General features: G+C 36.1%; 1 protein-coding gene across 1 annotated transcript in view; it reads right to left on the bottom strand.

Annotated features, from left to right (window-relative positions):
- LOC150102283 (cytolytic toxin-beta-like) overlaps positions 1–18,145 on the bottom strand; it is a 64,302-nt gene extending 46,157 nt beyond the window's left edge. Inside the window, exons 1-6 of the mRNA XM_090399550.1 lie at positions 18,032–18,145; positions 16,811–17,014; positions 16,501–16,720; positions 14,879–15,110; positions 12,047–12,170; positions 9,555–9,737 (exon numbers count right to left, since the gene is read on the bottom strand). Coding sequence (XP_090255676.1) covers positions 9,555–9,737; positions 12,047–12,170; positions 14,879–15,110; positions 16,501–16,720; positions 16,811–17,014; positions 18,032–18,145 — 1,077 coding nt within the window. The remainder of the gene's footprint in view (positions 1–9,554; positions 9,738–12,046; positions 12,171–14,878; positions 15,111–16,500; positions 16,721–16,810; positions 17,015–18,031) is intronic.
- Between the last annotated feature and the right edge of the window lie 521 nt (positions 18,146–18,666).

The raw sequence follows: 18,666 nt of genomic DNA, 5'->3' as shown, positions 1-18,666 counted from the left end.
AGGCAGCAGCTTGATCACCCTATTTGAAATGCAGTCTGGTCCAGGAGCTTTATTGTTCTTAAGTTTTTTAATAATATCATACAATTCAACAGGTGATGCGCGTGCAATATGGTCATCACTGGTATCTGGGAGGTTTAGTGCATGCCTGACCAGTCTATGGATTTTGTACAGATGATTGAAATCTAAGTTGTTATAAGAAGGTTTGCACTGATCCTCAAGATTTTTTTAGTATGGCTTCTGCCTTATCTGCATCTGTGTGGACTAGGCCCTGGTTTGAGATCAGTAGGTGAGATAGAAGATAAATTTTTATCCCAAACTTGGTTTCTATGTGTTTTAAGTGCATCTCTTACTGCCCCATTCAATCTGTTGAGCACTGTCTTGTCGTGAAGCGCGCGAATGTTATGAAATCTTTTCCTAGCTCTGTTCTTCTCTCTGATCAGGTCCATAATGTCTTCAGGAAAACGATCAGGCTTGGGAACAGGTTTCTGGAAGGTTGTAACCATTACAGCGGACTGAATCTGTTGGGTGAGGCTAGTCATTGCAGATTCCACATCTTCGGAGGCAAGTGAAAATGTGTGATATTGAGTTCCTCTTGCGTCCAATTCCTTTGTAAGATTTCTGTAATCAGCCACCGTGGTGGGATGAATTCTTATACCTTCGTCTGTATTTTTAGCAGATGTATAACTTATTTGTAAATTAGCCATGATGGTTCTGAGTGTTGTCCATCTCTGCTTTACCCTTTATCGGTGGCACCATTTCATTGGGGGAAGCAGAGGGATCTGAAATGGGAACAACCTCGTCCATACCAACATTTGTTGGCACAGCAGCGAGAAATCCACGCTCGTAAGAAGATCACACATCTTCTTACGAGCGTGGATTTCTCCTTGATCAGAAGGATTAGAGGTAGAGACAACGAGATTGAGTTTTTCCTCCATTTGAGGAGAGTCATCATTTTCCTCAAAGTCGACTTCAGGTGAGGAATACAAGTTTTAATAGCCGGGCCAATCCCGTTCAAAAGTTTTGAGAAGTTTTTTAAATAAAAATGAGTGCTAGCCTTTTATTGAGTGACTCAATAATGATGTCGGCGTCAATCATGGTAGTAGGCTATGTCAGCTTGAACTTTTTTTGGAGTTATCAATAAGTACAAGAGCAAATTTATATCTCTTTATCGAGCAAATCAGTGAATACGTCTAGGTCAGGTACGCTCATATCGTTTTAACTGCGTATGTGCGTTAATAAAAATCCCGCAAGTCTAAAGACCTGCCAGCAGAATTTTTTTGTAGAATATCCCGCAGCCGTAAAGGACTGCCAGAAATATCAAGCGTAGGCTAAAGAAAGCGATAACAATTAAATTGCATCTAAACAAAGTCTTACCTTGATATTTCACGAAATGCAGAACGCCATTCCCAAATCAGACCATCTACTGGCCAAAATACAACATGGATGCCATTTGTAGTACTATCAGAGTGATTGAATCCATACGCGCCAAACAAATTCACACACCAGCTTATCAAATGTCCTTATCCTTATAAGGAACTGGCTTAAAGGGGCGAAGCAAGAATGCTTTTCATCTTCCCCGTTATCTGTAGAGGACAGTGTAGGGATAAGGTGTTATTGAGCAATTAAAGCTCTGATCATGGCAGGAGGGTAACAGCAATAGCCGAGCCTCAGTTAGACTTCATTGGCTACAGCATTGCAATCCACTACTGTCCAATGGTATTAATCACAGCATCTCATGGTTCTTCTCCCTTATCAAATGTCCTTATAAGGACTGGCTTAAAGGAGAGAAGCAAGAATGCTTTTCATCTTCCTCGTTATCTGTAGAGGACAGTGTAGGGATAAGATGTTATTGAGCTATTAAAGCTCTGCCATCCATTACCCTCCAAGGGTATTTATTAATCACCGCATCTCACAGTCGCCTCTCATAGTCCTTATAAGGACTGGCTTAAAGGGGCGAAGCAAGAATGCTTTTCATATTCCCCGTTATCTGTAGCGGACAGTGTAGGGATAAGGTGTTATTGAGCAATTAAAGCTCTGATCATGGCAGGAGGGTAATAGCAATAACCGAGCCTCAATTAGAACTTCATTGGCTACAGCATTGCCATCCATTACCCTCCAAGGGTATTGGATTGAATGAATCAATCACCGCATCTCACGGTCGATTGTTCATTCAATTCCTGTTCTCTTGCCAGTCGCCTCTCATCTTTTCCAACATCACTCTTAATTAAATTTATGTCGATTTCTAAAAGGTGTATTAAACAAATTTTTGCAACTGATTAAATTTTTTAAAATATTTTATTATTTTTATATATTTCTTGAATTTATATAAATTAATTATAAATTTAAAAACATTTACTCAAAAAGTTCATCTGAATCTCAATTTGAAGTCAATATTCAAAACAGTACCAGAAGCATGAATTTGTTAGGATCCAACAAGTAATAACAAATGAGGCGCCATCTTAAACACCGAGGTTCACATATACCTATTACATATATTAAGATAAAATTATATATATATATATATTAATAGCATATAAAATACTAAAATAAGTATGGACAGCCACTTGGATGACTAGTGGTTCTTAAGCAATTTATTATAATATGCTTCCGCTCTCAATCTGTATAAATAGTCTTAATTCTGTCTTCAATTTTTCGCTCATTGCTACGGTAACCAAAAATTTCGCAATCATAATTATAATTTTGTTCACAGATACTTAAACACCGGTCTGAACGTCATCACTTTTTAAAGAAAATTAGATCTATTATTATTATTAGAGGAAGGCTGCATTTTTAAATTGGCACAAGAAATTTAGAAATTACGTGCAGCCAGTTTTATAACCATAATATCAAGTATGCTGTTAAATTTATTATTATAATAAAATACCCATATTCGGTATATTCTGTAATAGCTGAAAAAAACATTAAACGAATCTGAACTTTATTTGAAACGAGCCAAACAAATAAGATGAAAATTCTTCCCAGCATGCTCCCATGTCTTACTCATCTTGACGGTGCAATCTCGATGCCTTCCAAGGATAATGAAAATCTCCTGACATCATTCTTCACCTTCAAGTTCTGCTCTGATTACTGCGTTAAGTTACTTCACCACAAGACGTTAATTAAATAACACTATTTTCTCCTCCCTTAGTCTTTCAGAGAGAAATATGAAGAGTCCTGAATAATTTGATAACGATAAGCCATTTAGTCCTGAAAATATTCCTCACATTGCTAAAAAAATGTGATTTTAGTTAACATCTAATTAGCACTATGCTTTATCTCCGTCGTCTTTCCCACTCCACTGGTATCAACCTTACAGCATTACAAGAAAGCCTACAGTCAGCCCATTCCAAAAAAGAAGTTAATCAGGTCAGCCATAATACTCCCTCCAACTGAAGCCTGGTCTGACTTCAACCTTATGCAACTGGATCACGAATTTTCCATCTGGTCATTCAGATTTTTCTCCCAATGAAGAAGATGTCCCACAGAGCACTCGTCTATCTTCTTTTCTCTTTCTTCTATACATAAACAATATTGACCTCAAACCCTATTCATAGTTTTTACTGCTACGTTTCATTCCTCTTACGTTTGCCAACATTTGTTTTGCTCAAACATCGTAAGCGTGAAGTGTTGCCATTTACTCGTAGTTTTTTTTTTATCCCTACCATACCAACCGCATTACATCTGCAGGCTCTAAGCTTTAGCTTCCAAAAACCGTGATGTACCTTTTGGAAAATGCAATTAATAATAATAATAATCCCCAAAGGTCCAACTGTAGAATACTGTTCTCACGTTCAGAGGAACATCAAACAAATTATCTGAAATTTTCGATATCAACCAGAAGAGTTAAATTCGGGTAATTGGCGACACTTCCCTCAAGAGCGTTTTGCAGCTAGTCTTGCAGACATTTGGTTTCTGTCTTATACGTTTTCTAGAAGCTTCCATGGGCGTTGCTCCAGTCAGCTTGCATCCATTCTTCGCGTAGTTTCCCTCCCTCCACGACCCGTTTCTCCTTCCTTTTTCTCCTCTTTCATTCCATCTTTCTATATTCTCTGAAACAGCCTTCCTGACAAAATTTTCTCAAGGACTACAATCTGTTCAAAAGAAATATTAATAGATTCTGTTTCGCTTAATTTCTGCCTGGACATACATGCTGCTAATGCGCTTTTTTCCAAGTGTGAATTAAAAATCTCCATAACAGCATTGACCTGCTGATTGGACACCACTGATTTTCATATGATTTGCAATCTTAAACAGAATTCACTCTACGGTGCTAATGTACATGAGAAAAACAAGCCTTTTAACGTTGTCAAAGTTGAGTATTAATTATTACGTTTTAATCCTATTTATTATACTGTTTTCATCTCATTGTACCTAATTTATAGACTTTTTTTTCTTCTTCAAGAAACTTGGGTTTAAACTTCACAATTCGCATAGATTAACCTTAGAATATTCATCATATACATTGCTTGGAAAGAAGTCAACGGACTCCGTAGTGTGAAGAACAAACAGCCATAGAGATCACCTTAACAAGATGTAGAACCTCCTTTCGTTGCGCCACAAACAGAGGTCCGAAGCCAAACCAGGATAAACATGAACATGCCATCCCCAAACTCCTAATTTCATAGGTAGAGCTATGGTAAGAGACGTTCAGCAGGCATTCGCCATCCTCACACTCGTTTATCTGCTTGGTGAAGAGTGTAGCTTAATTCATCGCTCCATAACAAGCTTTACAAGCTTCCCACTGTACATGCTCTTTCCACCACTGAAGATGACACTGCATGTTAGTTCGGGTAATATGGGCCTTCCATCTTGCGATCCCACAATGGAAACCAATGTTGGGAGCCTCGGTTCTGAATGTTTTTGTGTAGATTCGTACTCAAGTCGATGCCCGGAACACCACTTTCAACGTGTCTGTCGACGAAGCAGTTTTTATGTATTATCCTTCGTAGAACCCCACCTTCACGTTCAGTGAGTGTGGTAAGTTGTCTACTGTGGGTAGAATTTACGGTTGACTCCCTGCGGTATCATTTCAGTATGGTATCGCAGATTATTGATCTGGGATGAGCCAGTTTGTCAATAATTTTCCGAAAAGATAGGCCTGCAACAATCCACCCTCTCATCACAACGCCTCTTTCAAACTCCGTCAGTTCCGTTCTCGTAGCCATTTCCCCAGGACACAGTTGCACTGACTTGGGAGCATCGTATTCCTCAAATTTATACTGCTTACAAAGGTGTCTCGTTACATAATACGATGCCCTCTGCCTAAACAAGTGTCAGTTTACTTCTTTCCAAGCAACGTACATACTTACATACCCGACACTAGATAGGATTAGGAACACGAGGCGATTAGAGTTGTCTGCCTCATTCCATTAGCCTATCGTTTTGCACTTTGCAGATAATACACTCAATTTCCACGATGGGAAAAATATACGGACTAGACAACCTACTGATTTCAGAAGAGTTAGTATATAAGACTGTAGACTACTTCCTCTGGATAATGCAAAACATTACAAGAAGAAGACAATGTATTTATTTTATGTAATAATACAATACGGATGCCATAAATAACAGGAAGTATTCATCACCAAGCTATCATCACCACGAGATAAAAGATATTACTTTTATCTCGTGGTTGTTAAACCAACAGAGCAGCTTATTAAATGCGCAACAAGTTAGGGGTCAATTTTCGATCTTCCAGAGAGAAATGGATACATATTATATTAAAGAGAAACCAATTTCGATATATTTCAATAAATTATTAAAACCCATACTTATACAATCAGTGCCAAAGGGATTTTTTAAAGAACAAATAAGAATGCCACTCTACCTCTGGTCGATTTTAATCTCAGCTTCAAAAAATATAGTTTTAATGAGTACAGATACAAAAACCAACGTTGTTTGAGATTCACATTCCAAGAGATCGACTATGTGTATAGTGTTTCAGATACGAGTTAACTAATCTCCTTACAATAGTAGATATATAACATTATCAAATAATTTTTGTAAAAATATATTTTAAACAGTTTGTTTTAAAAAATATCTGTCAAATTTATTACAGTTACATATTGTAAACATTTTAATTCATATTAATGAAAAACACTCCAAATTAATTCTAATTTCTAAACCACCTGTAAGAAATTTATATAACTTAAGATAAGGTTGCTTGAATTGTTTGATGAAATTATATTATAATTTGCAAATTTAGTTTATTTGTAAGTCTTATCTAAGGTTGCTACTTCAATGTATAGTTAATTTGTAAGTCTTATCTAAGGTTGATACTTCAATGTATGTATGAATTGTTTTTCATAAACCTACATTTATTTATTAGATAAATCAGAAAAATAATATTTTATATAATATATATAATATATATAATATATATAATATTTTATAAGTGGAATCAGAAAATTAATGAAACTGTTCGTGATGGATGCGTGTTTATAGTTTAAAAAAAAGGTGGAAAACTGTTCCTAAAATCAAATACAGGTTTAAAAAATGCTTTTGCTATCAGGGTCAGGATATATATGGAAATGTTAACTGAGATTTCATACACTAGTGTGGCTCCGATTTTCTGTGCACAACAAACTGGAAGGTGAACACAGCAGACAACATAAGTAACCACAGCTGGAACATTGCATAGTTGCTGCTTTAATGTAATGTAAACCAAGATAGCCTTTAAAGTGGATAACGCATCCGTTCTTCAAGCAACACTATTTGGGTTCCGATCCCACTAAGGTCATACAAGTTTGTAAACGGATTTATATTATACTGTAGATATATTTCATCACTCTGTGTGAGATTGTAACCCCAGTTAATTAAATACCTGAAACAGCCTGTAAAAGGATCGTTCTTTGGTCTCTTAGAGCAAGTTTGTATTAAATCGTAGTACTGCCAGAGTATTAATATCTTTTATTAATGAGATTGATATCAAAAATATTATTATTGTTATTATTATTATTATACTGACCACAGCGGCGTCAGCATAATTTGTTTTTATTTTTTTATAATAATATTAGTTCTTTATTGATTGCTAAAATATTTATACATACAATAAAAATCTTGTGTGACTTTGCACCTTATAATTTTACAGAGTTCAGCACTAAGTGCTGCAATTCTTCCTACATTGGATTTCAATTAAAATTTTTAATAATACTTTTTTTTTACCTTTATATTATGTATTTATAACACATATTCTTCTAATATTAACAATGAAGATTATACAGAATTTTTTGTATAATTATTTATTTATTTATTTATTTTTTATTTTTTAAAGTTTGAGAAAGTGTGATTATACATACAAATTTCTGTATTTGCTTATAAGGATTACTTGTAGATGAGTGAGGCAAGTTAATCCCACCTACTTCGAAGCTTGGGTTAGCTTTTATGGAGAGAGTGGGATTTAGCCTTCACTATTTGTGTTGTTGCTACTGTTTATGTATGGGATGTAGGCATTGGATGCTGGTGATTTGTGATGTGTATATTAGTGTTGATGGTTTCTTAACTTTGTTGGTATATTTTCCAGAGTTCGTTTTTTAATGTTCTGTAGTTATCTACGTGTTTTAACTTTCTTGGTAGGTTGTTGAGTTGCGTGGGTATCTGATGTGATCTCACAAAAGAACCGTATGAGTTGTTGAAGGGTGGGGGGAGGGGGATGTAGAGAGTTGTTGTAGGTCGTGTTATACGATATGTGTCTCTGTTGTTTCGATAGGTGATGTTGAAGTAATTCCTTGTTAATGTCATGTAGTGTTTCAGGTTTTTAATGCTCAGAATTCTGTGTATCGTCATGTGCTTGTCGGATATTAGTTGTTGCGTGTAAGGTGTCCAGATCATTGTTAACACGATTTTTTTGTGTAGTGTTTCTAATTTTGTTAGGTGGTTGTTCGATGTATTTGCATAGACTGTTATTCCGTATCTGAGTAGGGATTCGCAAATACCGTGATATAGGAGTTTTTTTTTATGTTGGGTGGAATAATGTCTTTAACTTGGAACAGGTTTGCTGCGATGATCCGGAGTTTGGTGTGTAGGTATTCTATATGTTTTGTCCATTTAAGGTGGGAATCTATATAGAGACCGAGGTATTTTGCATTTGTTACAGATTTGATTTCGGAACATTGGCAGGTATTTTTATTGTGAATGCAGCGGTATGTGTGACAATGTATCGATAGTGATGCGGGGCGTATGATTGGTTGTGTATTATCAACATCTGTGTTTTGGTGCCGTTGATTAGAATTGCGTTTTGGTGGAAGTATATTGTTATTTCGTTTAGATCTTGTTGTGATTTGTAGTGAGCTGTGTTAATGTCTGTGTGGATTGCTAGTAGTGCAGTGTCATCTGCGTATTAAAATATTTGACTTCCTATGGATATGAGTAGTAGGGGTGGCACTTCTGACAAGATCAAGATCAAGATAAGATAAGGAATCGTGACGTGATTGGTTGATGACGTCATTGTGTGCATGGCTTCATGGGTCTGGAATGTTTGGAATTTCCGTGTGGGCAAGTGTGTCACTGGCTTCAGCTCTTGTGTTTTGGTTCGCGTATGGGATGATGGGTGATGGTAGAGATAAGGATTCGTGTTGTGATTGGTGGTGCAGTTCTGACAAGATGAAGATCAAGTTAAGATAAGGAATGGTGAGGTGGGTGTGTGTTGTTTTCAGATGTAGATAAGTGACGTCATTTGTTATTTGTAAATAAGTGACGTTGTTGTTTTGAATGGAAAGGATGATATTAGTGGATAAGAAATCGTGTCGTGATTGGTGCTCACTTCTGACAAGATCAAGATCAAGATAAGATAAGGAATCGTGTCGTGGGTGTGTGTTGTTTTCAGATGTAGATAAGTGACGTCATTTGTTAGTTGTAAATAAGTGACGTTGTTGTTTTGAATGGAAAGGATGATATTCGTGGATAAGAAATCGTGTCGTGATTGGTGGACATTTTAAACCAGATCAAGATCAAGATAAGATAAGGAATCGTGACGTGAATGTTTGTTATGAGATGTAGATAAGTGACGTCATTTGTTATGGGGGTGGGGGGGGGGGGGGGTGGGGGGGGGGGGGGGTGGGGGGGGGGGGGGGTGGGGGGGGGGGGGGGTGGGGGGGGGGGGGGGTGGGGGGGGGGGGGGGTGGGGGGGGGGGGGGGTGGGGGGGGGGGGGGGTGGGGGGGGGGGGGGGTGGGGGGGGGGGGGGGTGGGGGGGGGGGGGGGTGGGGGGGGGGGGGGGTGGGGGGGGGGGGGGGTGGGGGGGGGGGGGGGTGGGGGGGGGGGGGGGTGGGGGGGGGGGGGGGTGGGGGGGGGGGGGGGTGGGGGGGGGGGGGGGTGGGGGGGGGGGGGGGTGGGGGGGGGGGGGGGTGGGGGGGGGGGGGGGTGGGGGGGGGGGGGGGTGGGGGGGGGGGGGGGTGGGGGGGGGGGGGGGTGGGGGGGGGGGGGGGTGGGGGGGGGGGGGGGTGGGGGGGGGGGGGGGTGGGGGGGGGGGGGGGTGGGGGGGGGGGGGGGTGGGGGGGGGGGGGGGTGGGGGGGGGGGGGGTATTAGATTTTTCAGAAAATATCGCTAATTACTTACTATTTTCTCCTTTAAGTAATTGAAATCCTGCAAGAATTTTCCAGGTAATACATCATAATTATCTTCATAGTAAGCATCGATGGCCTCTCGAAATTGTTCTTTGCCTTTTGATAGTTGAAAAGTTGCAATTATTTTATGGAAGACCTTCAGAACCGTATCGAGCCTTCGATCTAAACTGTCAATCTAAAAAAAAAATTAAATATTATTAATTACGAAACGATTTGATGTAGAGTTTTTAAAACAAACAAAAATTAATAAAATATCAAGTCAAATATAAATACACCATTTTATTAATTTAATTGAATTTTATTTAAGATTTAAGAAGTGTCTGATTTGAATTATGTCATATGTCACATTTACTGACACAAGCATGATTTCTCTTTTCCTTTACTCCTCTTCTCACTGTTTGCTGATATTACCCCCCCCCCCTCCATCCTATATTCATGCAACCCGACTGACATCAACCCATAAAAATATATTCTTCGCTATTCCAACACTTCTTGCGCATTATAAGATCATACACTGAAAACAAGTGGAAAAATTAAATATTTCAATTATACAAATTAAGTGGATATTGAATTCAACATTATTTCAAAGCCGAATGTTGGATTCAATATCCACTTAATTTGTATAATTTTGCATCGCCGAAGTGAAGCCTCTTGGCTCTTTATTTCAGTTAAATATTTTAATATGAGTAACCACCTTTTATTGAGCCAAAGTGTAATTTGGACTCAATTGAAAAGATAAATCCAGCCGACAATGTTCAGTTTTTAGACATAGAAAATGCATATCTAGGGACATTACGAAGAACTTGATGGAGAATAGCAACTATTGAAAAAGAAGCATTGAAAAAAAGGTCAAGAATTCATGGTTTTTTGGAATAAAGTTTTTGAAATGAAAAAGGCCGTAGGAAGACAAATGTTTCCTAATTTAACAACATTAGTTAAAGCTGTATTATGCTTCCCTCATTCATCAGCAGTAACTGAAAGAATATTTTCAGCAGTTACAATAAATAGGAATAAAATAAGACATCAACTACAAACTCCCTTGATGAATGGACTCCTTTTGACAAAATAAAAATTGAAACATTCTTCAGCTACAGATTTTACTATTTTTGAAGAGCTAATTTAGCAAAATTTCCTAAAAATAATGAATAAATACTTCCAGTGTTTGTCTTGTGAGTGGGAACCCTGTATATATGTAAATAGCATATTAAATAACTGAAAATGTAATGCTACATTATTTTAAACACTAAAATGAGACTAAAAATTATATGGTTAATTAATACACATGTGAAGTGCTAGAGTTACAATTGGGACTTCTGTTATGATGATTGCAACTGCAGCTCTTGGACTCATAGATGGTTATAGTGAGATGAGTTTTGACTTTTTTATTTTCACATTTGTTGTACATGTGTTAATTTAGAGGTTTTACATTGAGTTCGTCTATGCTAATAAGGTAGTGATATCGTAAAATGCCCTAAATAGAGTGAAATGAACAAATAAAAATTTTGTATTTTTTTTCAGATTTAGTACCTTTTTCATGCATAAGTTGGTAGGAAATATTTTTGCTGGGTGGTCACCCTGCTTCAGACATTTCTTTTGCTAATCTTTTCCCCAATTCTGTTTAAGTGACCTTCATGCTATCAGGTTTTTTACTGATATCTGCATCATTCGTGTGATTCTCTCTCCGATGCCATCTGTTCTCACAATTTTTCTCAGAACGCTCATATCTGTAGAATCTTTGAGCAATTGCTTTTTTTCAAATCAAACGCTCAGATCTATAAACTGAAATTGATTTGAACGCTTTTGGGCTTTTCAACTGGAGGTGAGGTGACCGGTCTCATACGGAGGTGGACGGTTTTCCCGTCAACTTTTTTACAGACAAAAGAATACTTAGAGGAACAAGGCTAACCATTTTATCCTGGAATTACGGTTACGAATTCCAAGGATACTTGGAAGCAAGGCCTGCTCATACGTCAGTTTTTCGAGCTTCAGACCAAGGTCTCAAGCTCAGAGGGGTCCGGCTCTTTCAAATTTATAAGAAAATTTGATAATAGAATTTTTGATGTTTCAGAGATGTTTTAATATGAGAAATATTTTAGTATATAATTATTATATGTATTTAATGTTCGTAAATTATGTTTGATAAAATTATATGATTTTTCGATAAAAAAGTATTTTTTTGAAAAATATTTTAGGACCTCACTAATAACTTTTCCCGAGGTTCCGCAAAACTTCCAGCAGGTCCTGTAATTATATAGCACATTTTATAACGTGGGTGAGTTAAGGATTTTTTCTATATCAGTTTTATATATTTTTCGTATTTTTAATTTCTTTTTTACATAGTTCGGAAACTCTGAGACCAAATATGGAACTGTTTCAAGCCATTTCAGGCCTCTAATAAGGGGGGGGGGAGATGGTCTCACTCTCACATAATATACAATGATAATACAAGGTACAATTCAGAATATTGTGTATGTTATAAATTACCTCTGCCTCTTCCTGTGAAGAAAGATCTGAAGGCAGGGTTCTATACCATGCTGTCAGCAGTGCCTTTGTTGTCTGTAGGTCATCCAGGTAAGTGCCAACTGTTTGAAGCATTGATTTTATCCTTCTGCAAAATATAATATAGAAAGAACAATTATTTCAATATCCTTTAAAATATTATGTACAAATATATGCTATATTTAATAATAATTATACAAAAAATATTTTTTTAAATTCATTAAAAATTTTTTCTTAATACTTTTACACACCATTAACTATACCTGAAAATCAGATTACTTATAAAAAAATTGGGTACATCACGTATGATGAGTACCAGAATTCGGATTCATTCAATCCAATACCCTTGGAGGGTAATGGATGGCAGTGCTGTAGCCAATGAATTTCTAACTGAGGCTCGGCTATTGCTGTTACCCTCCTGCCATGATCAGAGCTTTAAATGCTCAATAACACCTTATCCATACACTGTCCTCTACAGATAACGGGGAAGATGAAAAGCATTCTTGCTTCGCCCCTTTAAGCCAGTCCTTATAAGGACTATAAGGATCACGTATGATGTACCCAATATAGATGCAGTAATTTTTCTGTGAGTGTGTGTGTAAGAAGGAGAAAAGCGACACAAGCATAAACAGCACATTTTATTCACTGCCATTATGCATTCATGGGCTACTGTTCAATGTATGTACTGTCTTTTCCAGCATGCCACAAAATGTATCCTTTGCACAGTGTGTTCAACAACAGAACGCTGCTGGTAGGGACTGATGTTGCGCACATGCCGTATTATGCTGTCTTTCAGCGCCGGCAATTATCAGGATGATCCCGATAAATATTGTCTTTTGAAAAATCCACAACGCAGAAGTTACGGGAGGGAGGGGGATCGGAAAGGAAACTCACTGCTGATCATTCTGGCTTCCGTAAAATGTTCTCAAAGAACTGCTGTAAGGATCAAACGATGTGTGGAGGGCCCTCCCCCATCCTACATGAAAATGAATGAATCCATGCACAGCCGCTGCTGTAGCTGTGGTACAACAAAATTTTTTATTATATCGCGATACCTCTCGGCAGTAACTGAGCAGGTCACAGGATACGACTGGCTAATGTCCTCAAAGAAGAATGATATAATCATAAACGACGCTGTAAATCCACACCAGACAACTTTCAAAGTCAATTTTCAAAGTACTGCGGGCGCAACTCTCGTGTCAGGGTCATCTTGAATGGGTAGAAATGTAGAATTTTCCAGACAACACATGTGTCTAGTAAGGCACATGTGTCTTGATACGGCACGTGCACCGCAGGAATCTACGATGTTATTAATGGATTGCTTCACAATAGCAGTAGCAACTTCATTCACTTGTTGTGACCTGATTGGTTTCCGATCTCTGCCAGGTCTAACGGCCAACGATCCTGTTTCTTCAAAACGACTTTCATATTAACTGTGTGACTACGATGGTTTTTTTCACAGTGAAAAAATAATACGGTTTGTATAGTGTGCTCTACCAATACAAAGCCAGATATGAACCACTCAAGCAAAATCTAATTTTCTCAGACTCACCATAAAACCATTCTAGCGAGCAGATCACATGTGTGTTTGTGGCATCAAGGAAAGCGTTAACTTCGAAACCCTACCAAGCCGTTATCGCGTTAACCACAGTGGAACAAATGCTGATCGAATTCAGAAAACCTAACCCTACCCACGAATCAACTAACATGTTTGTAAAGCACACCCTAATAATCTCTGCTGCGCTACTCAATATTCCTTTAAGTTTACGATGGTAACTATGTCCATGACAACAAATGAACATTCAGTAGCACTGAGATATTATTTGGGTGTGCTTTTTTATTATTTGTGAAACAATAGCTGACAACACAGTCGTCAAATTCCTGATGGTACAACATGAAGAGTTGATATTATTACTGACTTCCTCTTGACAATTTTTCTTCACATTTTTATTTGCCAGTACTCTAGTATAGTCAGACCTTATATTTCATCTTCTGAAGTTCTAACTGCATTAGCTCACCTACTTTTTGGACGAAATCTGGATCTTTCTACAACCATCTTGGCATCCGACGTCTGCTTTACTTCTTCTCCCATTCTGTTCAATTCACTGCCATTTAAGATTGGTTCTGAGTGTGCTAACAATGTTAAGTTTCTTTCTGGTTAATTTCTAATCTGAAATGCGAAATATAGACTGTGCATCCCTCAGTACAATGTCCCATTTACACTACATAGTTGCAATGTTTTGAACAACTTTTCTCTTGGCACCTTGTCATATGCTCTTTTCAGATCTACAAAACCTAAACACATCCTTGTTACATTGCCATGATTTCTCAACTATCTGTCTTAAAATGAACTTGATAAACTCTGTTTGGCCTGAATCCAGCTTGTTCTTGTGCACGTTTCTCTTTGAAAATTTGTCTTGCAATAGATGTAATAATATCCATGGGAAATAGATATAAGTTTAATTTGCAAGAATGGACAGAAGGTGTTCGAATGATGGAAGCCACGAGTACAGTCAATCTTTTGAATTATAGCGATTTATTTTAACCGCGTACCACCTAGAACTCTTCCTGTACCGAAAGATTCTAGACTACCACTGCTCCAAAGGACTGAATGAGGTCTGTTTTGTAAGTGACATATAAAACTATTTGAATAATATCAAATAAATTATAACTGAAATATTATATATTTTAATTTACCCAGTGAATTATTTTTGAAATGTGTATTTATAAATGAATATTCAAAACCTATCACGGTGCCTTGTGAAAAGTATTGACATTAAAATATTTATACCAGAAATTGATACTTATAATTCTTACCCTTCCTTGAATCGTGAAATGGTACTATTTAAGTCTGAGAGATCACTTATATCTACATAGATTGGAACTCCCCAGCCATTATTGACCTGCTGTACCTGGTCCTTAAATTTTGCTAATACCTCGTGCAAACCTTGAATCGAACTTGGTATTCCCTCCAGCGGTACAGTTCCATAATAATTAATTTCCATTGAAGCTTTTCCTTCTAAATCGTTCTTCAGTTTTTCTAGTTTACCTGAGGATTAGAAATAAAAAAAATGTACTTTACTTCTAAAACAAATTTCTAGTGTACCTGAAGATTGGAAATAAAAAATGTACTTTACTTAAAGTTCAGTAAAACAGAATAATAAATTTTAATTTCAACTCCACAAACGGTATTATCCATCACTCATGCATTATCAAACTATAAAATAAAATTAGCTAATTATTGAGATTTGTATTAGAAACGAAAAAAGTTATCTACTCATCTAATAAATAATTATCTACTCATCTAATAAATAATAAATGAATTTTTAACAGAATTCTCTGATAATTCTAACTGATAAAAATTATCAATAGGTGTATTAAGAAAAGAAAAAAAATTCTTTAAACACTAATTTAAATTTAAAAAATAAATTTTAATTATATAATAAAATAAAGTTATTAAGAAATATTTTACTCATTTTTGATAACTCGAAAGATATATTTATAAATCTGGAAACTATCTGGATTAAATTTCTTAAGTGTATATTAATAAAGTGTAAATTTAAATTTTACTAATTGTCCGCTTGGTGGATAGCAAAAATGACACTAAATGACTAAAGTGGAAGATTAGATTTAATAAAAAGAAGGTTCTTTATATAAAAAAATTAAATTACATTAATGGATCCATAATTTTTCTTGTGATATTTTCAGAAAAAAATATTTTAAGCTTTGGTTATGGTTTATTATTGGATACACCATAAATGATCACTATACAGGGTAAATGAATATTTGTATAGACGAAGGATTCACTAGTTCACTAGTTAAGCGGTGATTAATATCCTTGGAGGGTAATGGATCGCAATGCTGTAGCCAATGAAGTTCTAACTGAGGCTCTGCTATTGCTGTTACCCTCCTGCCATGATCAGAGCTTTAATAGCTCAATAACACCTTATCCCTACACTGTCCTCTACAGATAACGGGGAAGATGAAAAGCATTCTTGCTTCGCCCCTTTAAGTCAGTCCTTATAAGGACTTTTAAATATAAGGATTCACTTGGTAGGCGGTGGTTAATATCCTTGGAGGTAATGGATGGCAATGCTGTAGCCAATTTAGTTTTAACTGAGGCTCGGCTATTACTATTACCTCCTGTCATGATCAGAGCTTTAATACCTCAATAACATCTTATCCGTACACTGTCCTCTACGGAGAAGATGAAAAGCATTCCTGCTTCGCCCCTTTAAGCCAGTCCTTTTAGGGATTCACTTGTTAGAAGAATAAAGAATTCTATTTATTCTTCTAAAGAATAAAGAATAACATATGTGGTTTCCCTCGATGAATCCCGGTCTTCCTGGAGGTCTCTCTTAATGATAATGATAATAATAAACATTGTACCCATGAAAACAAGATTATTGCTAATACAGACACTGAGTACTCTTTCTTACCTTCTGCCACTAATTCCACCGTACTTCCAGTTGAAAGCGACCCACTGACACTTCCACGAATATCTTCAACGTCCTTTTCATTTAATGCCGTGAACCTAATGCTAGCAATTAATTTTCCCCCATAAGTGATGCTACTGATGTAGTGTGTTCCAAGGTGAGTTTGGTTATATAGTTGCCACCCTAATATAGGCTTAACGTTGTAAGGAATGGACGTCGTGACCTATGGAAACAAGAATCATATGTTATACTTGTTTGATTAAATATAATTTTATTGTTGATTAGATTTCGGAATTTAAATGGATACACTTACAGTTTGATAAATTACTCTGATCAAAATCTCTGCAGACTTTGATGACGAGGTTGTATCCTTCAGATACGAGCCCATTCCTTGGACTGTGAACATGCCACCCTTCACCTTAAGCGATAGATCCCCTGACACTTCTAGAAAGTCTTCAACTTCCTTTGAATTTTTCACCATTTTGTAGACGGAATGATAAAATGCATCATTACGAATCTAAGTATGCAAGAAAAAACAATTTAATTTATTTAAATTTAATTTAAACAATGTGGATTGTTTAGAATAAATAGTGAAATATAATTCAATTAATTTAATTTACTTAGTTATGGTTAAGAAAATAAATATATTAAATAAAGTAAAACAAGACAAAATGAGAGATAGATTTTCTCCTATTTTATAACGTAAAAGATTTCACTAGTAGAGATTGTGCAAGTGGTTTCAATGATAATATTCATATTAGTAGGTAAAATAAGTTATTTAATTTAATTAAAAGTTAATAAATCTTAAAGCAAAACCAGGAAAATTTTATAAAAATGAAATATTAAATCAAAATCAAAAATATTAAACTAGAAATATAAAATTATATAAAGACAGTAACTTAAAATTTAAATATATAAATTATGAATAGGTGAATGTTTTTTGTAATATATTTTGGAGGATTCATTCAATCCAACAATACCCATGGAGGGTAATGGATGGCAATGCTGTAGCCAATGAAGTTCTAACTGAGGCTCGGCTATTGCTGTTACCCTCCTGCCATGATCAGAGCTTTAATTTAATAGCTTAATAACACCTTATCCCTACACTGTCCTCTACAGATAACGGGGAATATGAAAAGCATTCTTGCTTCGCCCCTTTAAGCCAGTCCTTATAAGGATATATAATATATTTTGTGACATAATTTTGTAACATATTCAATTAATATAATATATTTTGTAACAAATTCAATAAATGAACCAATGTTAAAATATTTTATAACAAACTCAATAAATAATGAACTAATGTTAAAATATAAACAGGGAATAAATGATAAAATATTTTAATATTTAAAATTTATATATTGAAATTTAAATATATTTTGTAACAAACTCAATAAATAATGAAGACTAATGTTAAAATACAAACAGGGAATAAATGATAAAATATTTGAATATTTAAAATTTATATATTGACATTTAAATACTGTACACTGAACATTGACACTTTTAACTCAGCAAAGCAAGACTATCTTACTATTGGATTGTTAATGGCTTCAGGTGGGAATAAATCTACTCCTACATGATTAGTATTCCTGTCATAGCTTCTCCCAAGTAACATCGGCAAGAGGTACAGGATACGAATTGTCATTTTAAATTATGGAATAACAAAGCACAAGACATAAAAACAGAGGAAAATGTAGTTTAGAGTTGCAGGAGTTTCTGTGACTCCGCGTCGAACTTATCTTTAACAGTATCAGTTCAGACGCCTATCGGTACATGTTTTCTCATCTAAAGGTGGTTCTACTCTCATAAATAAAGTACTATGATGGCATAGAACCGAGCGAATCTCTTTTATCAATATTCATATGCAAGATTACAAATGAAACGAAAAAATAGGAACATGATAAATATAAAAAATAAATCGCTAATAATGTATTATTCATAATGGACATGAACAGTATTGTAAAGGATGAATGCAGAAATTTTGAAAGAAAAAGGATGAACGTTTTAAAACTACCATATCTACAAATTTCAGTCATTAAAAGCATTGAAGAGATACAGATCGTATGTAAACGTAGCTTCACCGCAATGCACACACGTTGCTATGGGTGACGTATGGAAGAAACAGTTTTTAGCGTAATATGCAAAAGCAACAATTACAAGAAATTT

This window comes from Typopeltis vanoorti, chromosome 10 (assembly GCF_054136105.1).
Source record: "Typopeltis vanoorti isolate ZY-2024b chromosome 10, IOZ_Tvanoo_1.0, whole genome shotgun sequence".
NCBI lineage: Eukaryota > Metazoa > Arthropoda > Arachnida > Uropygi > Thelyphonidae > Typopeltis > Typopeltis vanoorti.
The sequence above is the reverse complement of the archived record's forward strand: the minus strand, read 5'-3'. Positions and strand labels throughout refer to the sequence as shown.